This window comes from Globicephala melas, chromosome 1, assembly GCF_963455315.2.
Source record: "Globicephala melas chromosome 1, mGloMel1.2, whole genome shotgun sequence".
In the NCBI taxonomy this organism is placed as follows: Eukaryota; Metazoa; Chordata; class Mammalia; order Artiodactyla; family Delphinidae; genus Globicephala; species Globicephala melas.
Window position 1 is genome coordinate 48,996,762 of NC_083314.1, and position 20,737 is coordinate 49,017,498.

At 43.7% G+C, this 20,737-nt stretch overlaps 1 protein-coding gene across 1 annotated transcript; it reads right to left on the reverse strand.

Annotated features, from left to right (window-relative positions):
• Window positions 1–4,826: 4,826 nt before the first annotated feature.
• On the reverse strand, window positions 4,827–14,966 carry LOC115847596 (major histocompatibility complex class I-related gene protein). The gene is given in 7 exon segments (XM_030847611.1): window positions 4,827–4,927; window positions 5,544–5,712; window positions 5,714–5,787; window positions 5,790–5,819; window positions 6,376–6,504; window positions 6,507–6,650; window positions 14,912–14,966. Coding segments are annotated over 7 exon segments (702 nt in total).
• Between the last annotated feature and the right edge of the window lie 5,771 nt (window positions 14,967–20,737).

A 20,737-nucleotide genomic window follows, 5' to 3' on the forward strand; every position in this document is an offset into this window, starting at 1 on the left:
TCCACACAGAGAGAGATGCCTGACCACCGCCCACCCCTAGCTCCTCCAGTACTGCACTGTTTTAATTCCAGCCACTATTTGACATGAAACCCCAAGCCAGAACTGCCTAACCAAGCCCTACCCAAATCCCCAACCCACAGAAACTACGAAAGATAATAAAGCGATTGTTGTTGTTTTATACCACCAGGGTTTGAGATTTGTTACACAGCCTGCAGGGTTTGGGACAACCAGAAGATAAAAGGACTTTGGAGAGAGGGAGCCCAGAGTGAAAGAGAGATGTAGAGATGTTACAGCGAGATCAAAGGCTAAAAGATGGCAAATGTCCAAAGGAAGAGAGGTGGTGAAGACATTTCAGGAAGGGCAGTGGAGACTCTTCCTCTGAGAACGGCAGTGCAGTCAAGTGGAAAACACCTGGGCTGGGTCACAAGCGACCCTGAACCCCTCCAGCGCTGCTGCCCACTCTCCCTGGAGAATGTTCTGTGAATGAATAGTGTGTGAAAGAACAGCTAATCCTGGAAAGGGGGAGCTAAAGAGCAAGAATTGTCCCGCACCGCCACCCCAACCCATGCACCAGTTGTGGAACCACCACACACAGCTCTGCCTCTGATTAGTTGTTCTCACGTAGACTCTGCTGCTGGAAGATGTACTGACCAGCTGAGACAAATATCTGACCCACTTGGCAACTGTGTTTCTCACAGTAAATGAATACATTGGCACTCCAGTTTATGCACCCGTGGGGATGCTTGACCTGCACATGTTAAGGCAAAGACTCCAGACATGGGCAATCAAAATAAGGTGTGGCCTCTCAGAGGGACCCTGCCAGAAAATGATCAACTGGCTTCCCTAGTGGACGACTATTCCTCATGGCCACAACTGCGAGAACAATCTCCTCTTAGGTCAAAAGTAGACAGAAGGGCTTCCCTGGTGGCGCAGTGGTTAAGAATCCGCCTGCCAGTGCAGGGGACGCGGGTTTGAGCCCTGGTCCGGGAAGATCCCACATGCCGCAGAGCAACTAAGCCCGTGCGCCGCAACTACTGAGCCTGCGAGGCACAACTACTGAGCCCATGTGCCACAACTACTGAAGCCCGCACACCTAGAGCCTGTGCTCCACAACAAGAGAAGCCACCGCAATGAGAAACCCGTGCACCGCAATGAAGAGTAGCCGCTGTTCGCGGAAACAAAGACCCAACGCAGCCAAAAATAAATAAATAAATTTATTTAAAAAAAAAAAAAAGTAGAAGAGGAAAAACCAAGTACATGGTTCCTCAGAAATAAGGAACGGCCCAGAAGAACTTGAAAATAGTGGAAGAGGCAGAGCAGGCCAGCCCTCCGATGGGACAGCTCACCCCTACAACAGAGGAGCCTGGTCCAGGAAAACTTTGCCTGACTTTCACCCTACTCTTCAAACTGCTTTTCTTCCCTCCCTGTTACACTGCCATTTAAATAGACTATAGTTTGGTCTGTATGTGCTTAAAAAGAAAATCGACAATAGAGTTAAAAAAAAATATGATGAAGAAGAGAGTTGAACAGATTTCTCATCCAGTGTTCTTAATCCAGATATTAAGTAAAGAGAATCCAAAGTCAAAACATGATTGTGGTGATAGCACAGTCCTTTGTTTTTAATGTTTAGATTACATTATCAAATATTTCATAGTTTCCAATTACCAAGCATCTGTAAGCAACAAACACAAGTTCATGAAGCAATAAGTCTAAAATTATTAAGAAATAATGTAATCTTGAGCTACTTGTAAAATGAAGGTGCAAAATTGTTCATATTATTGAAAAATCATCCCTTTATATTATATTTATATGATAACTCTCTTTATATTATAAAATCCCCAAGGGAGAAACAGAGACGCTGCAATTGCACTACAGAAGGTCTCATCACCACATCCTTGCCCTTGCCTCTGCCTCCTCCTCTTCATCCATGTGGACATTTTTATTACATGTTAAGTGTAGGGCAAGGCCCTGGGAGCACAAAAAGGCTTTGACCATTCATGTGTTTGATGAGAGTACCAGGCAGTTGGAGAAGACATTTATATAGATACAGCATCTGAATCACTTTAAGTGTCCATCCAAAAATATTTTAAGTCCTAACTATTCTAATTGTAAGAAGAAACCATTCCAGAAATAAAGCTGCTCTCTTCACAGTGCAACGCTGCTTAAAAGATGGTATGGCAATTGCCCATGGCAACCCTAAAAGCAAAATAAACAAACACAGTTGTTCTCTTATGCAACTCAGCGGGCACCAGCAAAGAGACACGGGGTGGGAGCTTCAACCATGGAAGAAGGTGGGGACAGTGGAGCAAGGAATAGCCCTAGCACGCTGAGAGTGCCTGTACCTGTGGCTGTGATGATTAAAGCCAGAGGGCAAATGCATTGGTCAAGGGAAAGCAAAGGTCAAGTCTGACATACATATTCAAAGTCAGTTGTCAAAGTTGGGGCCCCTGAAGCGAGTATCAGAGCCGACGTGTGCGGTCAGACAGAGTCAGTGAAGTGGGACCGATGAATGTATAACTGATGGTCAACCCAAGGACCGGTGGCTACAGAGGGCAGGACAAGAGGTAAATGATGGTGAGGATTTTAGGCGGTTGGGAAGAGTAAGGAGGATCAAGGGGATGTTAATTCTCACAGTGGGGCTTTTATTTATTCCCAGGGCAGATGTACGGAGAAAAAGCACATGTATAAAGATGAGTCGGGCCCATCTACAATAAGCCAGTAGAGGAAGGACAGAAATTAGAACTGGATGCTCTTCTGAGACACACTGTCATTTTTACATTAAAAGATAGCAATTGGGTTCAAGTCTCTGTATTTCTACTAAAGGTGATAATGTCCGATACTTATTTTTCTTACTTTCTTACAAAAGACAGAATGAAATCACCTCCACAAATCTGACCAGGTATATTTCCAAGATGCCAAGCTACCAGGCAGAGCTGCCTGGCAAAAGAACAGGGCACTTTTGCTTTCTCTCAGGCCAGGGAAGGTGTAAAATGATCCCACCAGTGCACAGGCTATTGTGGAGACTGGCTGACTGCTCTCATGGGGTGGTCCAACCTGTCTGTAGGGTCACAGTCGTGGCACCCACCGCTTTTGCCTAGTCAACACTCTCATGAAAGAAGAGAAAGGCCTTTTGTGACGTAGTGAGGTGACGTTCACTGGTGGAATTCAAGTGGAGGCTAGATGCTCAAGGCAAAGGCATTGGAGAAGACATTTCCGGCCCTGGATTGAAGTTTTCTTCCAGCCCTGAGATTCTCTAACCTACCCGCAAACCATTGTTGACAAATGGGACGTAAAGAAGTGTTGTGCCATGACAGCAGCCACATTTAGAGGAAATGTGATGAAGGAGTCCATCCAAAGAGCCTGATAGCTGACAGTCTGTTTCAAGCCAAAGAACAAATAACATTTTATAGCTCCTATCTATCTGCCATAAATAATTAATCCTATAATGTCCATGTCTGTTGTGGGTGTGGTCAAGAGCTTTGAGCGCTGGACTTGAGTCCATATGGGACACAGGAGACCATGGTTCCTAGAGGAAAGACAGCTGGAAAATAGCCATCTCCCATCAGTGATCTGGTGTAGGAAGGTAGACAACTCCATTTTGCTCTGAAAGGAAAAGTTTTTAGTCAGATATGTGCATTTTTCCTTACAGCTCAAAAATAAATTATGCAATGTTCAGCAAAGACTGAGAAGCTGGCGTTGACATTTTTAGTCTACTTGGTCAAGATTCTCTTAGTACTTGACAAACTTTAACTCAGATTCACAAACTCCGCAAGATAAAAAGCAGGAACTCACGGTGCGTTTCATTCTTGAGAGAGGTGTGTCACTGTATAAAAAGAAAAAAAAATTTTTTTTTGCTTCAGCAGCGATCACTTGCTGGATTGGGATTAGTGTTATACTTTCTAAAGAAAACACAATGGCCCATTAACTCTGAGTTAATTTTCTAGTAGAGGGTTGGTTTTACTTTGAACTAATAACATGCTTTGCATGGTATCACCTGAATCGAGGTTTAAGTCTGTGGCTATGAAACAAAGCCAAATTCCTGGCCCACACTGGCTTCAAACCCATTATCCAGGACTCATCAATATTATGCTGTGATCAACTTGAGCACCTAGTGAGGCCAGAGGTGGGGAATGACCTTACAAAACTAGACTGTAAGCTCTCTAACAGGCATCATGTCTGTCTTTTGCATTGCTATATCCCAGCATTTAATACAGTGCTTAGAACACAGTAGGCATTTAAGACATGTTTACTGAATGAATGAAGTTTTTTCCCCAAGGTACTAAGAGCCTATATCTCTCCCATTTCTCCTTCCCTTTTTTCTTACCCTGAATTCCATTCTCCAAAGGTATCTCTTCCACGTTTCATGGGTTGAAAGATGAATTTAGAAGAAAAGTGACTTCCATATGATTGAAGCAGAATAATGTTTGTCAAAATGGGAAAACTTACTGAAGTTTTGAAACCAAGGACAAAATTCCCTCAAAAGTTGATAGTAATTAATCATAACAATATCACTTGGAAAAAGACAAACCAATGTCGCTGTATCTTCTCTGACCCAACTTCTAGGAGGACTGTCCACCTGGACAGGAGCTGTACTACTCTGTCGATGTCAGGCAGCACCTATGGAACAGACCACTCTCCTTACAAGCATCGTCCGTGGTGTGTGTTCCCTATATGGTGAGAGGGGTGTTCTAGGTCCTGTGATTGCAAAGTGAGGCCCAACCCATTTCTCAATGGAGCTTAGAGTGGCAGGTGCAGAAAATAAAACTCATTGGAGCTGTGGAGAGACAGTCTGTCAACTCCTAGGATCCTTCCACAGGCCTCTCACCTCAGGGCTTCCTTTGCCAGGCTACGACACCAACTCCAGACAGGACAATGGCGGGGACAATGAACCCAACAGCTTTCATCGCCAGAAGCATAGTTTCTGATTCTAAAAGCAAAGCAAATGAGGGAAAATCCACAAGTGCTCCTCCTCTTCTATGTTAACGTTTGGGAACTTTTGTACCTGCGATCATCGGGAAGCCTGACATTATTTTTCGTACTGTCACTTCTTACTTCACAGCTCCGTGGAGAATAGTCTAAAACAGAGGAACAGCAGCTCCCAAAGTATGGTCCGAATGCCCCAAGGGTCCTCAAGACCCAATCAAGGTGTCCATGAGATCTAATTCATGATCTCCCCCCCCCCCCCGCTTTTTTTAAACCTCCATCTCTCACGTGGGCACGGTGGAGTTTTCTAGAGGCCACATGATATGAAATGACATCATCATTCTGATAGAAAATGGAATATGTGCTTGTGTTTTCTAGTGTTTAATTTTTTTTTAATTTTTAGTTTGTAATACAGTAAATAGAAACAGATATAACCTAAATAAACAAAAGCTCTTTGGGTTACTCAATAATTTTTTTAAGAGTATAAAGGAGGCTTGAGACCGAAAAGTGAGAGAACCTCTGATTGAACAGACCCATTCTAAAGCACGCAGCGATCCATGCTTCCTGCTCACCCCCTGTCCTCAGTCTCACTCCCCAGACAGCCACAACCCCGTCTCTACCCTGGGAACCCTGAAGAACCACGTGGACACCGCCGTGCTCCGCATGACAGGAGTAAAGGTTGCTGCTCTGAGGATCCAGCTCAACTGACACCCATGTCTGATAGGTCCAATCCCCACCGGGAGGAAGGTCTCCATAATCCATTTCTCAGACAATTTCTTCCCCATTTTTTTATCCAGATCGTGGAAATTTCTGGGGGGTAAAAGCCATGAGCTTTGCAGTAAAGAGTTGCAATCCCTGGAAAATTTCTTTGCGATTTACTCTGACCAGTGGGGGCTCTAGGAAGAAGAAGTTCAAGTTAAACAGAAGTATCTTATGTACTGAGTACATAATATTAGAACTCAGCAACTGCATTTCCCAATTAATTTTCTTCTTTGCAGGAAACATCTAAAACCAAGAATGACCCAGGACCCTGGTTTGCCAACAACAACAAATTCTTTGTGCTAAAGCCAGTTTGAGTAGTTTTCTGTTACCTGCAACCATTAAAATTAAGATGGTTGGGGCTTATCTGGTGGTGCAGTGGTTAAGAATCCACCTGCCAGTGCAGGGGACACAGGTTCGAGCCCTGATCCAGGAAGATCCCACATGCAGTAGAGCAACTAAGCCCATGTGCCATAACTACTGAGCCTGTGCTCTAGAGCCCACAAGAACTGCTGAATGTTGTCAAAATGCCGATAAAAAGTAACTGGGGAAAGTTTTCATGGAGAGTTACAGACCATGATAGTAACAAAATGGATTTCAGAATAGGGTCGCTATAACTTAGATGAGAGGAAGTTACGTATAAAACCATGGGTTCTGAGGATATGAGGACAAGGTGTTCTCCCTCCTCTTTACCTGTCCTTTGTAGGGTACCTTTCCCATACTCCAGAAATCTCTTTAACCAGGCAATACGTTCTTCTTCCAGCCAATTCTTTTGATATTGTAGCTCATGCTGACTGGCCTCCCATGCCCGCTTGGTGATGTGGCCACATTATCCATAGCTATCCAGGAGAGGGTATCTTTACTGAAGATAATGAAATCCTGTCCGTCATATGCATATTGGAGAAACCCCGTGGTGTTTCCATCCTCCAGTAACTCACAGCCAATCATTCTCTGGTAAGTGTGGAAACCCGGGAATACACATGCAGGCAGGAAGGGAGGGGTTGACATGGGGATGTGGAGGTGGGTGCCCAGGTGACGTGACAGGGGACATGACTGGAAACATCTACCCCAGAATACATCACTGCACAGGCCTGCCATGGCATCACTGAGTCGCCAGGAGTTTCCTGTGATGTAAGCCCATTCATCTACAGATATCTGCAGAGTACCTACTGCATACAAAAGGAGTATGATAATTCCCTCCTTGGGAATTATCCTATATTGGGAACAACTAACTGATAAAGTTTTTAGTGCAGTGGAGAAGGGAGAGATATGTGGGAGCCAGAAATATCCTGGGATATCACCCCAGGGTTCAGAGCAGGCACCCCTGCCCCGTGGGCCCTCCCTGGAGGTTGTATCCTGCATGTCAGCTGCGGTGCTGGGCAAGATGGAGGCTGGTCTCCCCCAGGCCTGGGCAGAGCATAAGGGTCCCAGTGCCCCTCTGCACTGCGTTGACCCTTTATATCCCACCCCTTTCCCTTCCTGTGTGGGTAGGGAGGCAGCACAGTGGAAACCTCTGAGGTTGGACATAAGATAACCATAGAAGTCTTGGTTCTTATGAAGACAAGAGCCAGGGTAAAGCAGAAGCACAAATTCTATCCCCAGAACGACAGCTGCCATATTCTGCCTTCTATTTTCTTTGTCTTTGTTCACCTCCTACCCTCTTCTCAATCCTAAGGTACTTAAGAACTGGGACAGGACTTCCCTGGTGGCACAGTGGTTAAGAATCCGCCTTCCAATGCAGGGGACACAGGTTCCATCCCTGGTTGGGGAACTAAGATCCCACATACCGCAGGGCAACTAAGCCTGCACACCGCAACTACCGAGTCCGCGCACCACAACTAGAGAGAAGCCTGTGCGCTGCAACAAAAAGATCCCGCCCCACGTGCCACAACTAAGACCCCATGCAGCCAAAAATAAATAAATAAATACAAAAAAAAAAAAAAAAGAACTGGGACTTACTTTCTTCCCTCTGTATTTCCTACAAGGCCTAGCATAGGGAGCCTAGCCCATGGTAGGTGCTTCGTAAATATTTGTGAATTAAATTGTTGGCAAGACACTTTATTTCTCTGCTTCAAAACAATTAAGTATGCTGGAATGAGTATGAATCTATTTAACTTGAACTTATACTTAATTAAAAAAAATTATTTCGGCCTCACCACACGGCTTGTGGGATCTTAGTTCCCCGACCAAGGATCCAACCTGGGGCCCCAGCAGTGAGAGCACCGAGTCCTAACCACTGGACCACCAGGGAATTCCCAGGAGCTTATACTTTAAAAAATACTTTTCATAAAGGGAGCAGAGCTGAAATCTAATTTACATCCAGCCTGGAGTCTGCAAAAGGTGTAATATGGGTGAATCTGCAACTGATTTTGCAAACGGTTCTATTTCTCCACCTCTAGAAAGGTTTTGCAGATGTACAACTGTTTTAAGGCGGAGGCTAAAGGAAGAGCAAGTCAGGAACATTAGCTCTCACACTTTTTTAGTCTCCATCTGAGTAGTCAACAAACATGTGAGTACCGCCTCTGTGCCAGGCGCTGTTCCAGGCCCTGAGCACACCACAGACAAAACAGATAAAAATGTCTGCCCTTCTGGAGCCTACATCCTAACGGGAGGAGAGGAGGAGGGCAGACAATATAAAATAAATACATATAACATGTTGTTTAAAAAGTGCAATGGGTCTAGAGACTGTCATACAGAGTGAAGTAAGTCAGAAAGAGAAAGACAAATATTGTATATTAACGCATATACGTGGAACCTAGAAAAATAGCACAGATGAACTGGTTTGCAGGGCAGAAATAGAGACACAGATGTAGAGAACAAATGTATGGACACCAAGGGGGGAAAGCGGCGGGGTGGTGGTGGTGGTGGTGTGATGAATTGGGAGATTGGGATTGACATATATACACTAATGTGTATAAAATGGATAACTAATAAGAACCTGCTGTATAAAAAAATAAAATAAAATTCAAAAAAAAATGTGCAATGGAGAAAAATTTGCAAAGAGGACTAAGCAATATAATTCTAAACATCAATACTTAGGGAAGACCGCTCCGAGAAGGAGACTTCTGAACAAGTACCTGCAGGGAGTGAGGGAGCCAGGCAGACATGTGGGGACCGCAGTACAGGCAGGGGGGCCTGTACAAAGGCCCTGAAGAGAGGTCAAGCTGGCACACTCCAGCAGCAATAAGGCCTGCGGCTGGAGCTGAAGGGATGAGGGGCAAAGACATAGCTAGGAATGGCTTCCACAGTTACTGATAGCAAAAACCTGATAGAAATCAAATTCCAGGCAAAGAATGGGAGAGAGCAAGGAAGGAAGGATTTAAGAAGAGACTGTGTTATTGACGTGTAGAACTTCCCTTGGAATCTGTATTTCGTTTTATGACATCTGGGGTCTACATGCCTAGTAGATGCCAACAAGCAAAAAAAAAAAAAAAAAAGTATTACCAACTTGGGGCATTACTGCTCAATGAATGGGAGGATTTATTCTAAATGAGCATCACTGACATTATCTCCATACATAATATTTACAATTCATGTAATTTCACTTTCTTATAAAAATGTAACTTCATAAAGAGTTGCATTATCCAGAGTTTATAAGAGGTAAATAGAGAGGCACATGGTCTGTTGCCAATACTAATGCCCTTTTCTCCAACCTCAGTCTCAGTCTTATTCCTGGTTTGGGAGCAGTTTTTCTCCACTAGCCAGCCCTGACTTCAAAGGCTGCTCTGCCCCAAAAGGCTGGCCTCCATCTGCCGGTCATCTGCCCGTCCAGCCTCATGCAGCCGTGGCTCTGCTCCAGAACATCACAGCCCTCTCCCCTTCGTTTGCCATGGATACAATTACCCATCTGGTGCGTCCACAGGTATGAGTCACACTTGCTCCTCACGTGGGCTTCCAAAATGCTACCTCAGCTGTGATGGGAAGTTGGTTGACAGATGTTGAGTCACAGAAAAAATAGGGGAAAGTCCATGGTACCCTTTCTCTCATGTCGCATTAGACCTTGTCATAAGTTATAGCCTATGGATATGTTGCCTGGATGATTCGATTTCTACAAGAACTGTGAAGGTTGTATCATTTGAAAAGACCTGTACTTGGCCATTTTTGATCTACCAACATGGCAATTTCATATGATTCATTCTAACCTTCTGATTCTTCTTGCTGCAATAATTATGAAATTAGGTTTCTCTCTCCCTTTCCATGAACATCAATCCACTCATTGAACTGAAATCTACAATTTTGAATTTGGTCTTCTGTCCAGGCCAGTCAAGTTGCTTCTCAAAGAGCGTTCGCTGCTCTGTCCCAATAGCCTGTGATAGGCATTGCTGAAAATCCTGAACAACACAACCGAACAGCAATTAGACCAAATGCAGTGATGACTTTACATCCTATATTATGTTCCCTTTAACCTGTAGATTAACTAGTTGGACCGTTTTGACAAAAGGCTGTGAAACACTAGATTATAAAATAATTGATAAAGTGTTTTCAGGTATTCCTCCACGGGGGCAAACACATGGCAGCAGGCAGTTAAGTGCCACAAAAGAGGTACCAATGGGGTGTTCCAGCAGCTAGGAGAGAGATCCTGCTCTCACACAAAGGGATCCACAAGGAGGAGGTAGAAAACCTGCTGTGAAGTTAGGCCTTCTGCGAGCCATGGAGGGCAGCAAAATCTGAATCATAACCCTCAGAACCGCACTTACTTCTTGAGCACATGCCGCCATGTGTTAGTTACCATGCTAAGCCTCTGGTAAGCATGAGTTACATTTATTCCTCACTGCAACCTTTTGAGTCTTAAAGGTCTTAAAATTCCCATTTTACAGGTGGACCATGGGTGCAGAGAGTTGAAGAAAATTGCCCAAGATCATCCTTAGAATCCATAAGTGGAGGACCCAGGAATTACACTCTGACCTCTCAGGCTAGAAGCCCCTTTGCCTTAGACTGCCCAGCTGATCCGAAGCAGAGGCACTTCCCCATCCCAGGCTGTTTCAGGGTTCTCACCCAGATCACCGTTGCTCTCTCCCGCCCCCTTGTGTCAAGGATGACTCACTGTCCTGGATTTCCCAGTCCCTGGGGACCCCGGCTCCAGACCTTCCTACAATTGGCTGTGGGTCCCAACTGAATATCCAGTTCGACAAAGTCCCAAATATCTGTTGACCCTCCCAAGTAGCCCGATGCCTTAATGCAGTCAAAATGATTATGATTCCTGGGAACTACTCTCTGGAATTTCAGGCATCGTGGGAATGAGGGGGAGAAGTGGAGGGTGATATTTTTAGTTAAGAGGGCCTTTGGACACTTCTCAAACTATGCAGTGATATAGGTAGTTCTATACGCATCAAGTACTGCCAGTCCCTCTCCTAACAACTCCTCTCACTACAGGAAGTCATCGAGGGCCCGGAAGTGCTGAATGTGACAGTTTGACTCTTTAGCTACTCTTTTGAGGCTACCCTTCGGAGGTTACCAATGTCTCTTTTAAGTTTTATCCTTTTCTGAACTTCCAGTAGGCACAGTCCTAGCTGCTAGGGATACGGCAATGAACACATCAAATCCCAGCCCTCTGAGCTCCTTTCTGGAAGGAAGACCTGCAGTAGGTGAAGATATAATACAGGATCAGCTGCTGATAAGAGTTGTGAAGAGTAATAAAGTGGGGAAAGGAAATAAACACACACACACAAATAATAATAAAGTAAAAGGGAAAAAAAGAAAAAAGTTCAAAAAGAGAAAAACAAATTTAAAAAAGAAAAAGGGAAAAAAGCAAGGAAAGGAGGTAGAGTGTGAAGAGGGCTGACCTTTTAGGTAGAGGGACCAGGAAAGGCCTTCCGAGCAGGTGGCATCTGAGCAGAGATGTGAATGAAGTGAGGAAGTGAGTCATAGGAGAAGAACCTTTCAGACGGAACAACAAGCCGGAGTCCTCAAGGAAATTGCCTGTTCCATGTATTTGAGGAATAGCAAGGAGATCACTGTGGGCCATGTAGAGCTCTGGAGAATGAATGAATGTACCCTGGTGGGTTTTTTTTCCCCAGTACTCTCTGTATACAATGACGACCATATGTTCTCCTATTTCCCAGAAGAATTACATTTTTATGAATTTTATTCTTTTTAAATGATTCATTGAAGTTGTAACAAAATGTGATTTGGTACTTATACTCTTGAAGGGTTTTCCATAATAAATATAAATTTGGCTGTCAGAAAGAATGTCCTCTGTCATCTGTCTCAATTTGGGTTTCAAGTGTTTAAAGAGCCACTTGTTTGATCTTTAACCTAGGCCCCTTCCTTCGAGTCCTTGGCAATCCTTCTGGGGTAACAGGATGACTGAGGTCAATGCGTTTTAGTGAGAATAGACAAATATTGCAACTAGTCAGAAGAAAATCTACAAATTAGTTGCATTTCTCAGATTTAGATAGATTCAATGTCAACCAAGAAGGCCTTAAGGGAGTAAAACAGTATCTTGGAGAAATTTCTACTGCATGTGCCTTGGCAACAGCTCCATGGAAACAGATTGAAGTCTAATAATGTCTATAGCAAATGCCCATATTTTCTCATGTTAACTCTTGGAACTCAAGGTCATTTCTAGGCGGATAATTTGCAAATCTGTCTTCTAATGCTAGCCCAGTTGACAGTTCAGGGGACTTATCCATCATTACTCCTTGTCTGTGAAGGACTTCATCATTCATGAAGCAGATTGATATAGCAGATTGAAATATCCATAGAGTTATGAGTAATATCAAGAGACTGACCTTGGCTTTTTCAGGATGAAACACACAAACCACATATGCCTCTGCAAGAGAGATCCCACGCATGCCCCCGCCCTGATGACACCCACCCACGTCACCAGCTCACCGTCTCCCACAGGCTGAAATGAAGAACAGGAGGAGCTGTAAAGCATGAAACACCTTTCTTTTTCGTACAAATTCTGCAACTAGAATAAACCACAGTTGTGAATTTAGTCATTATTGCTGACCAAGTTCTCTATGGCACACGGCCAGATCACTTCAATTTCTTAGGGACGTCACCTTGGAACATAAATTCCAGGAGGCATTTATTAGGTGCCTATTGGTCACTAGGAAGTACGAGGAAAATAAAGAAGAGAAAAATGAGAAGATCTCTCTTCCTGCCTTTGAGGAGAGGCTTAAAGGAAAGATTTTGGTAAATAGAAAGTTATAGAGCTGTGAGCAGGAGCTATGGAAGTACAAAGGAAAGCACAGTCTACTGCAGGCCATGGAGTCAATGAAATCAACACACTGGAAGTGATGTTGGAGAGATCTTGTCATTGAGCTGTGAACCCCATACACTCTGGTATCTCCTCCCTGCGTTTCCATGCCTAGAAGCTCCTACTCAGGGCTAGCATTAGGCCCAAATATCAAGTAGACCAAGACCTTTTTCATAACCCTGTTTCCCTTCCCTGTCAGCATCCCTCAATGCTCAGAACACTCAGTCAGGATCGTGGCAGGTAACAACCTTCATCCCAGATGAGTCACATGAAGAAACGTTAATGAAGGGACTTCATGCAGAGGTATGAGCAAAGTTACAGGAACAGATGAGGGATAATAGGGCACCCATAAGCTAACAACTATAGGAAGCCATTACCACCCTTAGGGCTGTAGAGACTGGAGGAGCGAATAGTGCTCCTGAGGCCTCATGAGAGCTAGAACCATGAAGAAAGGGCTGTTCAGAGAAAACTGTATTGCAGAGGGACCTACTGCCAGAAACAGTAAACAAAGTGGGGAAAGAGGAAGAAGGAAATACCCCAACCTCTCTTTCCTCTGTGACTGCTCTCCTTTCAGCATCTCCCATTGGGTGAACCCGAACAGAAATCAGCCTGCAAGAGAGACTGGGTGATGCCTTCTGTAGCAGTCAGCCTCCCAGGGCACAAGACAGGCCAGAGAAGGATGGAGTGGAAGGAGTCAAAAGGAGAATAGCCAGCACAAAGCGACCTTCCCTGCCCTTTATATATGACTGGTTCTATTTCTCATTCCACCTATTATCGAAGTGCCAAGCGTCCACATCCAGAGGTGCTGTGATATTGTGGAAAAGCCCTGGACTGTAGGCTAAAAGACCTGCATGTACTTCAGACTCTGCTCATTATGTGAGCTGAGTCCACCTCTCTAGGCCTGGGTCTCCTCATCTGGAAATGGGAATATTTTCTTAGCCTGCCACAAGGGTCAGTTAGACCATTACATGAAAGATTATGTTTAGGGGATACTGTGGTCATATTATTAGAGAGTTCTTTGAGGATTAAATACAGGTAATATATAGGCTTTTTACATTCTAGAAATATCACTCCTTTCCTCTTTTTATCCTCTGTCTCTTACCCTCACCCTCAATCTTTCCCATTTCTGACTTGAACGGTAGGACTTTTTCTGGATTAAGTTTCTATAGAAGCAGGACCTTTGTCTGTCTTGTTCATGGTCATGTCCCCAAAAGTGCTGTCACACAGTAGGTCATCAACCAACATTTGTATAATTAACACACAGATGATTTGAAAGAGCTCCTTCCTGTCATGCTCGTGAATCACTGCCTATGGTGGTGGCCCAGACTGAGATGGAGACATTGCCCGGCAGCCATCTGGGAGTGCTGGCCCCTCGCTGGGAAAGCAGTTGCTTAGGGCAGAGAAGCCTGGTGCTTCCAGCCCACAGGTCTTTTGGTGTATTGTAGGCAACAGAAAGCAACTGCTTCCCCAGTAACATAGGCTCCCTAAACAATGAAAAACTCCTTCTACTCAGTTGATGTCTCTTACACCTAGTAAACAAGTCCAGAACCATGGTTTTATCTTTCTGGGATCTTGTATTACAGGTTGGGATTGTGGTGAAGAGGAAAAACAAGTAAACCTGAACAATGGATCTGCTCAACTGTTTAATGGCCCTGAAACTCTGACCACATCCTCATGAGACTTACCAAGCTAGTAGAGAGGAAAAACAAAAGTAAAAGAAAAGACATGAACAGAAAAGAAAGGGAGCAATGCTCAGAAGGGAAGTAGGAAGTGAGGAAGTTACCCAGAGGGTCTTTCCGGAATGGCTTCCAACCCCTCAGAAGGCAGGTGACATCAAAATCCTACACACGTGAACTGGAAAACTGTACAGCTAGTCCAACCCTCTGACAAGTCCTGGGTTTAATAAACACAATTTTCTGCCCCTGGCTTCTTAATCATCTCACCAGAAGTTTTAGGAAGACAAGCTCTTTCCCTGAGGCTGCCTCGGCTGAGGAGTTCAGAGCAAAGAGAACTTGGGGTGCTCACGAGCATCACTGTGCATCACTGCTAATGCAATGATGAGAGGTAACAGGAGCACCATCAGCCCCTCTAGAATCCTTCTCTTTCCGATTCTTTTAACCAAAACACTGACAGATCCCTGCTGATCTTTCAAGAACCTATACTCTACCAGCTCTTGAGTGATTCAGCAACTGAGTGACACTCAGCGTTCTCTCCCAGTAAAAACAGGGGAAATAGTGTCATCAGATGCTAGGTAGAATAGAGAGAGAGAGGGAAAACAAAAGCACTGCCTGCTTTCGGCAGTGGCCTTTAAACCTTTGTTGGTCTCAGACACTGCTTGCTTTTTGCTGTTCCTGTCTTGACCCTGTTCCCAACTTTCGAATATTTATGGAACACAATTATGGGAAAGACACAAGGAACACAAAGAGTAATCATATCTGGTCCCCCAGGAGGCTCAAAATAAAAAGAAGTCTTTGCTTATTCCCTGGAGCTTAGAGTTCTCCCAGGGTCCATGAGAAAGAGTCACACAAAGTTCCCAGGACTTGCCCTGGCTTCCTATAATGCTTCAGTCCTTATGTCTGATATAATATGTATCATGTAGACTGTCCTGACATTTTTAGCTTAGGCCTATCTTCCCTGCTGCTCTAGCACCCAGCCCAATAGCTCAAAAAAATGCTCGTTGAATAAAGGAGAGTTAGAAAAAAGCCTAAAAGAAGATTCTGAGGGGCAGCTAGCTTGGCTTGCTTGATTAGCAAACCTCAGCGCCAAGCCACGGCTGCATTGTCATCACGAGAGCACGGAGGAGTTGGGAAACAGAAGCTTAAGCTTGTTCAGGGAGTTGGAGGACAGGCCCAGACAAGAAAGAGGAAGTAGGGGTAAGTGGGAGAGATGAGTGGAGGCAAGGCCACCAGGCAGGCTGGCTTCAGCTCCGGCTCAGGGACCGGGGCTCGCATCCCGGCTACTTGACCTTGCGCAGAATCCCAAATTGTGCTGAGGCTCAGTTTCCTCAACTTTAGAAACAAATCCTGGCATATATTTCACAAGGCTTGTTGAAGAATTAGATGAGGCTCTGTTTACAATGTACCAGATGGGTAGGAGAACATACTAGTTTCCTTCTGCAGCAGGCTGAATAATGCCCCCATCCTCACCCCAAAGATCTCCACATCCTAATCTCCAGAACGTGTGAATATCTTACCTTACGTGGCAAAAGGGACTTAGCAGATAAGATTAAATTAAAAATCATGAGATGCGGAGATTATCCAGGCTTATCTGGTGGGTCCAATCACAAGGATCTTATAAGAGGGAGGCAAACAGTGTCTAGAACTGGAAACAGAAGGAACAGATTCTCCACTAGAGCCTCCAGAAGAAATGCAACCCTGCCATCACTTTATTTATTTATTTATTTATTTAAACATCTTTATTGGAGTATAATTGCTTTACAGTGGTGTGTTAGTTTCTGCTTTATAACAAATTGAATCAGCTATACGTATACATATATCCCCATATCCCCTCCCTCTTACGTCTCCCTCCCACCCTGCCTATCCCACCTCTCTAGGTGGTCACAAAGCACCGAGCTGATCTCCCTGTGCTATCCTGCCATCACGTTAATTTTAGCCCATGAGACCCACTTTTGGACTTCTGACCCCCAGAATTATAAGAGAATAAATTTATGATGTTTTAGGGCACTTAGTTTGTAGTAATTTTGTTATAGCAGCAACAGGAAACTATACATCTTCCATTTCCCAAAAGAAAAAAAGAAGACAATAATGAAATTAATATTTGACACCTTCTCAGCATCTCCTAGCACCTTCTCTTCTCAGATCTTTGTATTTCTTTCTTCCTTTCTTTCCTCTTTCACTTCTTTGTTCTTCCCTTAACTCTTGTGCCACTCCCAGAGACCCCAATAGTCCCAGAGATCTCTCACTAGCACTGGAGTTCCATGGCAGTGTATTTATTTGTTCCTTTGAATTTCTGTTCGTATCTTGTTCCAAAACTGCATACTGTACTGCAGTCTGCAGCATTTACATTAAAAAGTGGGCATGATGACCACACTTTTTAAAGTCATATTATCTTAAGTGCAAATTAGCAAAAACCATCCGGAAGGGAATTCCCTGGCAGTCCAGTGGTTAGGACTCAGCCCTTTCACTCCTGAGGCCCCGGTTCAATCCCTGGTTTGGGAAGTATGATCTCACAAGCTGGGCTGAGTGGCCAAAAATAAATAAATAAAATAATAATAATAATAAATAAGAAACAAACAAACAAAATCCAGAAAACTTCAAAATACACCAAAAACTCAGAGTACTAAGATAAAAATCACTCCTCAGAGAAAGCCACTGTTAACATTTTAGTATGTGTCTTTTCAGTGCTTTTGCTATGACTATATATGTACGTATACAAACACACTTTGGGAGGTTCATTTTACCAAAACAAGGTTTCACATCCTAACATTATTTGGTAATTTATTTTTCACTTAACAATTTCCCAATACCAACGTGCAATTTTTTTTTTTTTTTTTTTGGTACGCGGGCCTCTCACTGTTGGGGCCTCTCCCCTTGCAGAGCACAGGCTCCGGACGCGCAGGCTCAGCGGCCATGGCTCACTGGCCCAGCCGCTCCGCGGCACGTGGGATCTTCCCGGACCGGGGCACGAACCCGTGTCCCCTGCATCGGCAGGCGGACTCTCAACAACTGCGCCACCAGGGAAGCCCCAACATGCATTTTTTATGGTATAGCTTTAATAGTCCTTAAGTTTTTAAATAAATAGATTTGATAACAGTCAAGATCTTAAAGGACAAGTGAAGACTGCTCGACTAAGCTGGGAAGCATTGAAGTGGGGAGCATCCTGTGCACGCTCCTTGGGAACTAGCTCTACCTCTGAGCAGCTGACTATCCTTGAATCTCAAGTTGTATTTTTCAGAGTGGCTTGTGTTTATCTTGTTTACTACGGATCCCTCTAATTATGTCTTTGGCTTTTTAATACCTGCTTTATTATATATATCTTAAGGCCCTTCTGAAGAATCTGACCCATTTGCAAATGGAACAAGTCATCCTCAAAAACCAAAAGACAAATTATTAAGTTAGCAAAAGGGTCTTATTTGTTAAATATATTGTTTTCAATATACCGTAATTTTTTTTATCATGTTCAATAAGTAGTTTCCTCTGGGCTGTTTTAAAAAATTCAGTAGGGGTGTGTGTGTGTGTGTGTGTGCGCGCGCGCTTATGTGCACATGCATGTCTGTGAAATCTGATTTGAGCCACTTTCTGTGCTTAGGTAAAATCCATTCACCAGGGCTTCCTGGAGCCTGTGCTCCACGATGGGAGAGGCCACAACAGTGAGAGGCCCACGTACTGCAAAAAAAAAAAAAATCCATTCACCAATTTTGGGGCAAGGCCAGCCCTTATACAAATCGGCAGGAGAGTACTGTAACAAAGAACATGGGTTTAGGAGTCAGACAAACTTATTTTCAAATAGGGCTCTCACTGCCTGCCTATGAGACCTTGGGCAAATTATTAACCTCTCTAAGCCTCAGATTTCTTGTGGAAAATGGGGATAAGAAGCAGAGCTGTTGTGAGGATTCAATGAAATCAGCAGTGGTGGAACCAAGAGGTGACTTTTCACTTGGGACTTTAGAGCACCACTATCATGCACATATAATCATGGTCCCAAATAAACCCCAAATTTAAGAAAATACAGTGGGTCTGCCATGCAACCTCAGTTCAAGCCTCCTAGCCCTGTTGTCCAAACAAGTTACATTCTAAAACCTGCCCCATGTAGAAATTTTGGAGCCACTTCTGAAGAGTATGCATGTATGTTACTTAGCATAGTGTATATTATTACTTAGCACAAACTTACATAGTAAGTAAATGCTAGAAATTGCTATTACTATTGTCGTTATTCACTAGTTTACCAAGAGAAATTGTGATTTTTCCTCCCCTGTGCACTAACAAATTCATAGAGGAGGGTAAAGTCATACCTGCCCTTCTACGATGGTTCAAATTCACTGTTATGTCAAGAAGTTCACTGACTTCCAATAGAGTATTTTAACTTTTAGTACTCACTAATATCCATTCATTCATACACTTCTAACTTGAGTTATTCTAAAAAGGATTTAAAATTGCTAACCTTTGATGTACTTTTGCATATGTCGTCACTTGGCTTTCTCACTTATCTTTCTTCAATTTTTCTTTTCTTTTTTACTTTTTATATTTCTGATTATCCAAGTAAATAGTCCATTGTAGAAAACAGCCAAACTTTAAGTACATTTTCTTTTTCCTATGTATAAAAAATTTCTATGCATAAAACTGTTTCTATATATAAAAATGAACAGAATTGAAATCATATATATACAATATTGTCTTGCTACTTTCAATACACGTCATTACACACTTTTAAACAGTTTTAGTGACCATCAGATGAATGTCCCATAAATTTTTAGTCACTTCCTTGTGTTGGATATATAGATTGACTAAAATTGGTTTATTTTAATCCAGTGTGTAGATAAGGGTGGAGGTGATGGTAACAACTAAGGCAAAGAGAGAAAACATGACCAGTATGTGGATATTTCCTGTGGCTGGTGCTGGGAAATGTAGACAGCCATGGCCAAGTCAATGGATGCCAACAAGAGCAAGTGTCTTCTGGAGTGTTCCAGGAAAGAACATGTATCTCAGGGCTTTTAAAAGATTGGGATAATAATTCACCATGTCCCCAGATTTTGCCTCTAAAGTATTTCTCAAATGTATCCCTCCTTTCCGTCCTCCAGTGAGCTTATTTCAGGACACCCTCATCCCTCCTCTGGATGATGACCTCCTAGCTGACCTTTCAGCCATTGCTGCACCTGTGTCAAATGCCAGTATTATCCTGTCAATTCCCTCAGCTGCCATGATCTATAGTACAGTGTCCACAGTTCTTAACAGCACAATCAAGGACCCCCCAATAAACTGGCCCTGCCCTTTTCCAGCCTTAGTTCCTGTGGCCACAGTCCCATTCCTTCCATTCCGGCAATGCCCCCTGCTGTGGCTCGCCCCCCCCCCCCCCCCAGGCTGCCCTGCTGTCTCCAGGCTGGGTTGTTTCTGTGGCAACATTGTGTAACTGGCTTGGCTTTCCCACCAGTCTGAGAGCTCCTTGAAGTCAAGGACCAAGCCTGTATATCTCTGTGTCCTCAGTGCCTAGCACACAGTAAGAATACAACACGTGCCAGCACTGTTCTAAGCACTTCTCAGACACTGATTCATTTAATCCTGATGACACTCTCTATGAGGAAGGTGTTATTATAGTATCCATTTCATAGTTGAGGACAATGAGAAACTAAGCTTGCCCAAGACACAACAGTCAGGAAGTAGCAGAATTAGGATTTGAACTCAGGTAATCTGTCTGCAACTATGGCTCTTAATCACAACTCTCATCTTCTCGATTTCTGTGTTTATTGAATGAATGAAAGATGATCCCTTTTCAGTTCCCCAACTCAATATGTTCAGAACCAAAACAGTTCTCTTCCAACAGCTTCTTTGTTCCCCCATACCTGACCTCCACTGCTCCTCCAGGGTCTCAGAGAAGACTGGAGTCTTTGGCTTTCACCTCTCTCCTCCTTAACCCTATTCAGTCTTTCGTCATGTCTAGGTGTTTTGTTTTTCCTTGGAAACATCTATCAGATTCTTCCCACAATTGCTGTCATCCTAGTCTGGTTTTCACCCCTTCAGACTAGATGACCACAGTAGCTTCTGGACTGGTTTCCCTGACTTCACTGCCTCACTCTGCTGGGGCTTTGGGGTTTCCATGCATTTCAAATTAACCTTCACAACAGTCCATGAGCTAAATATTATGATCCATGTTTTATATATGAGGAACTGAATAATA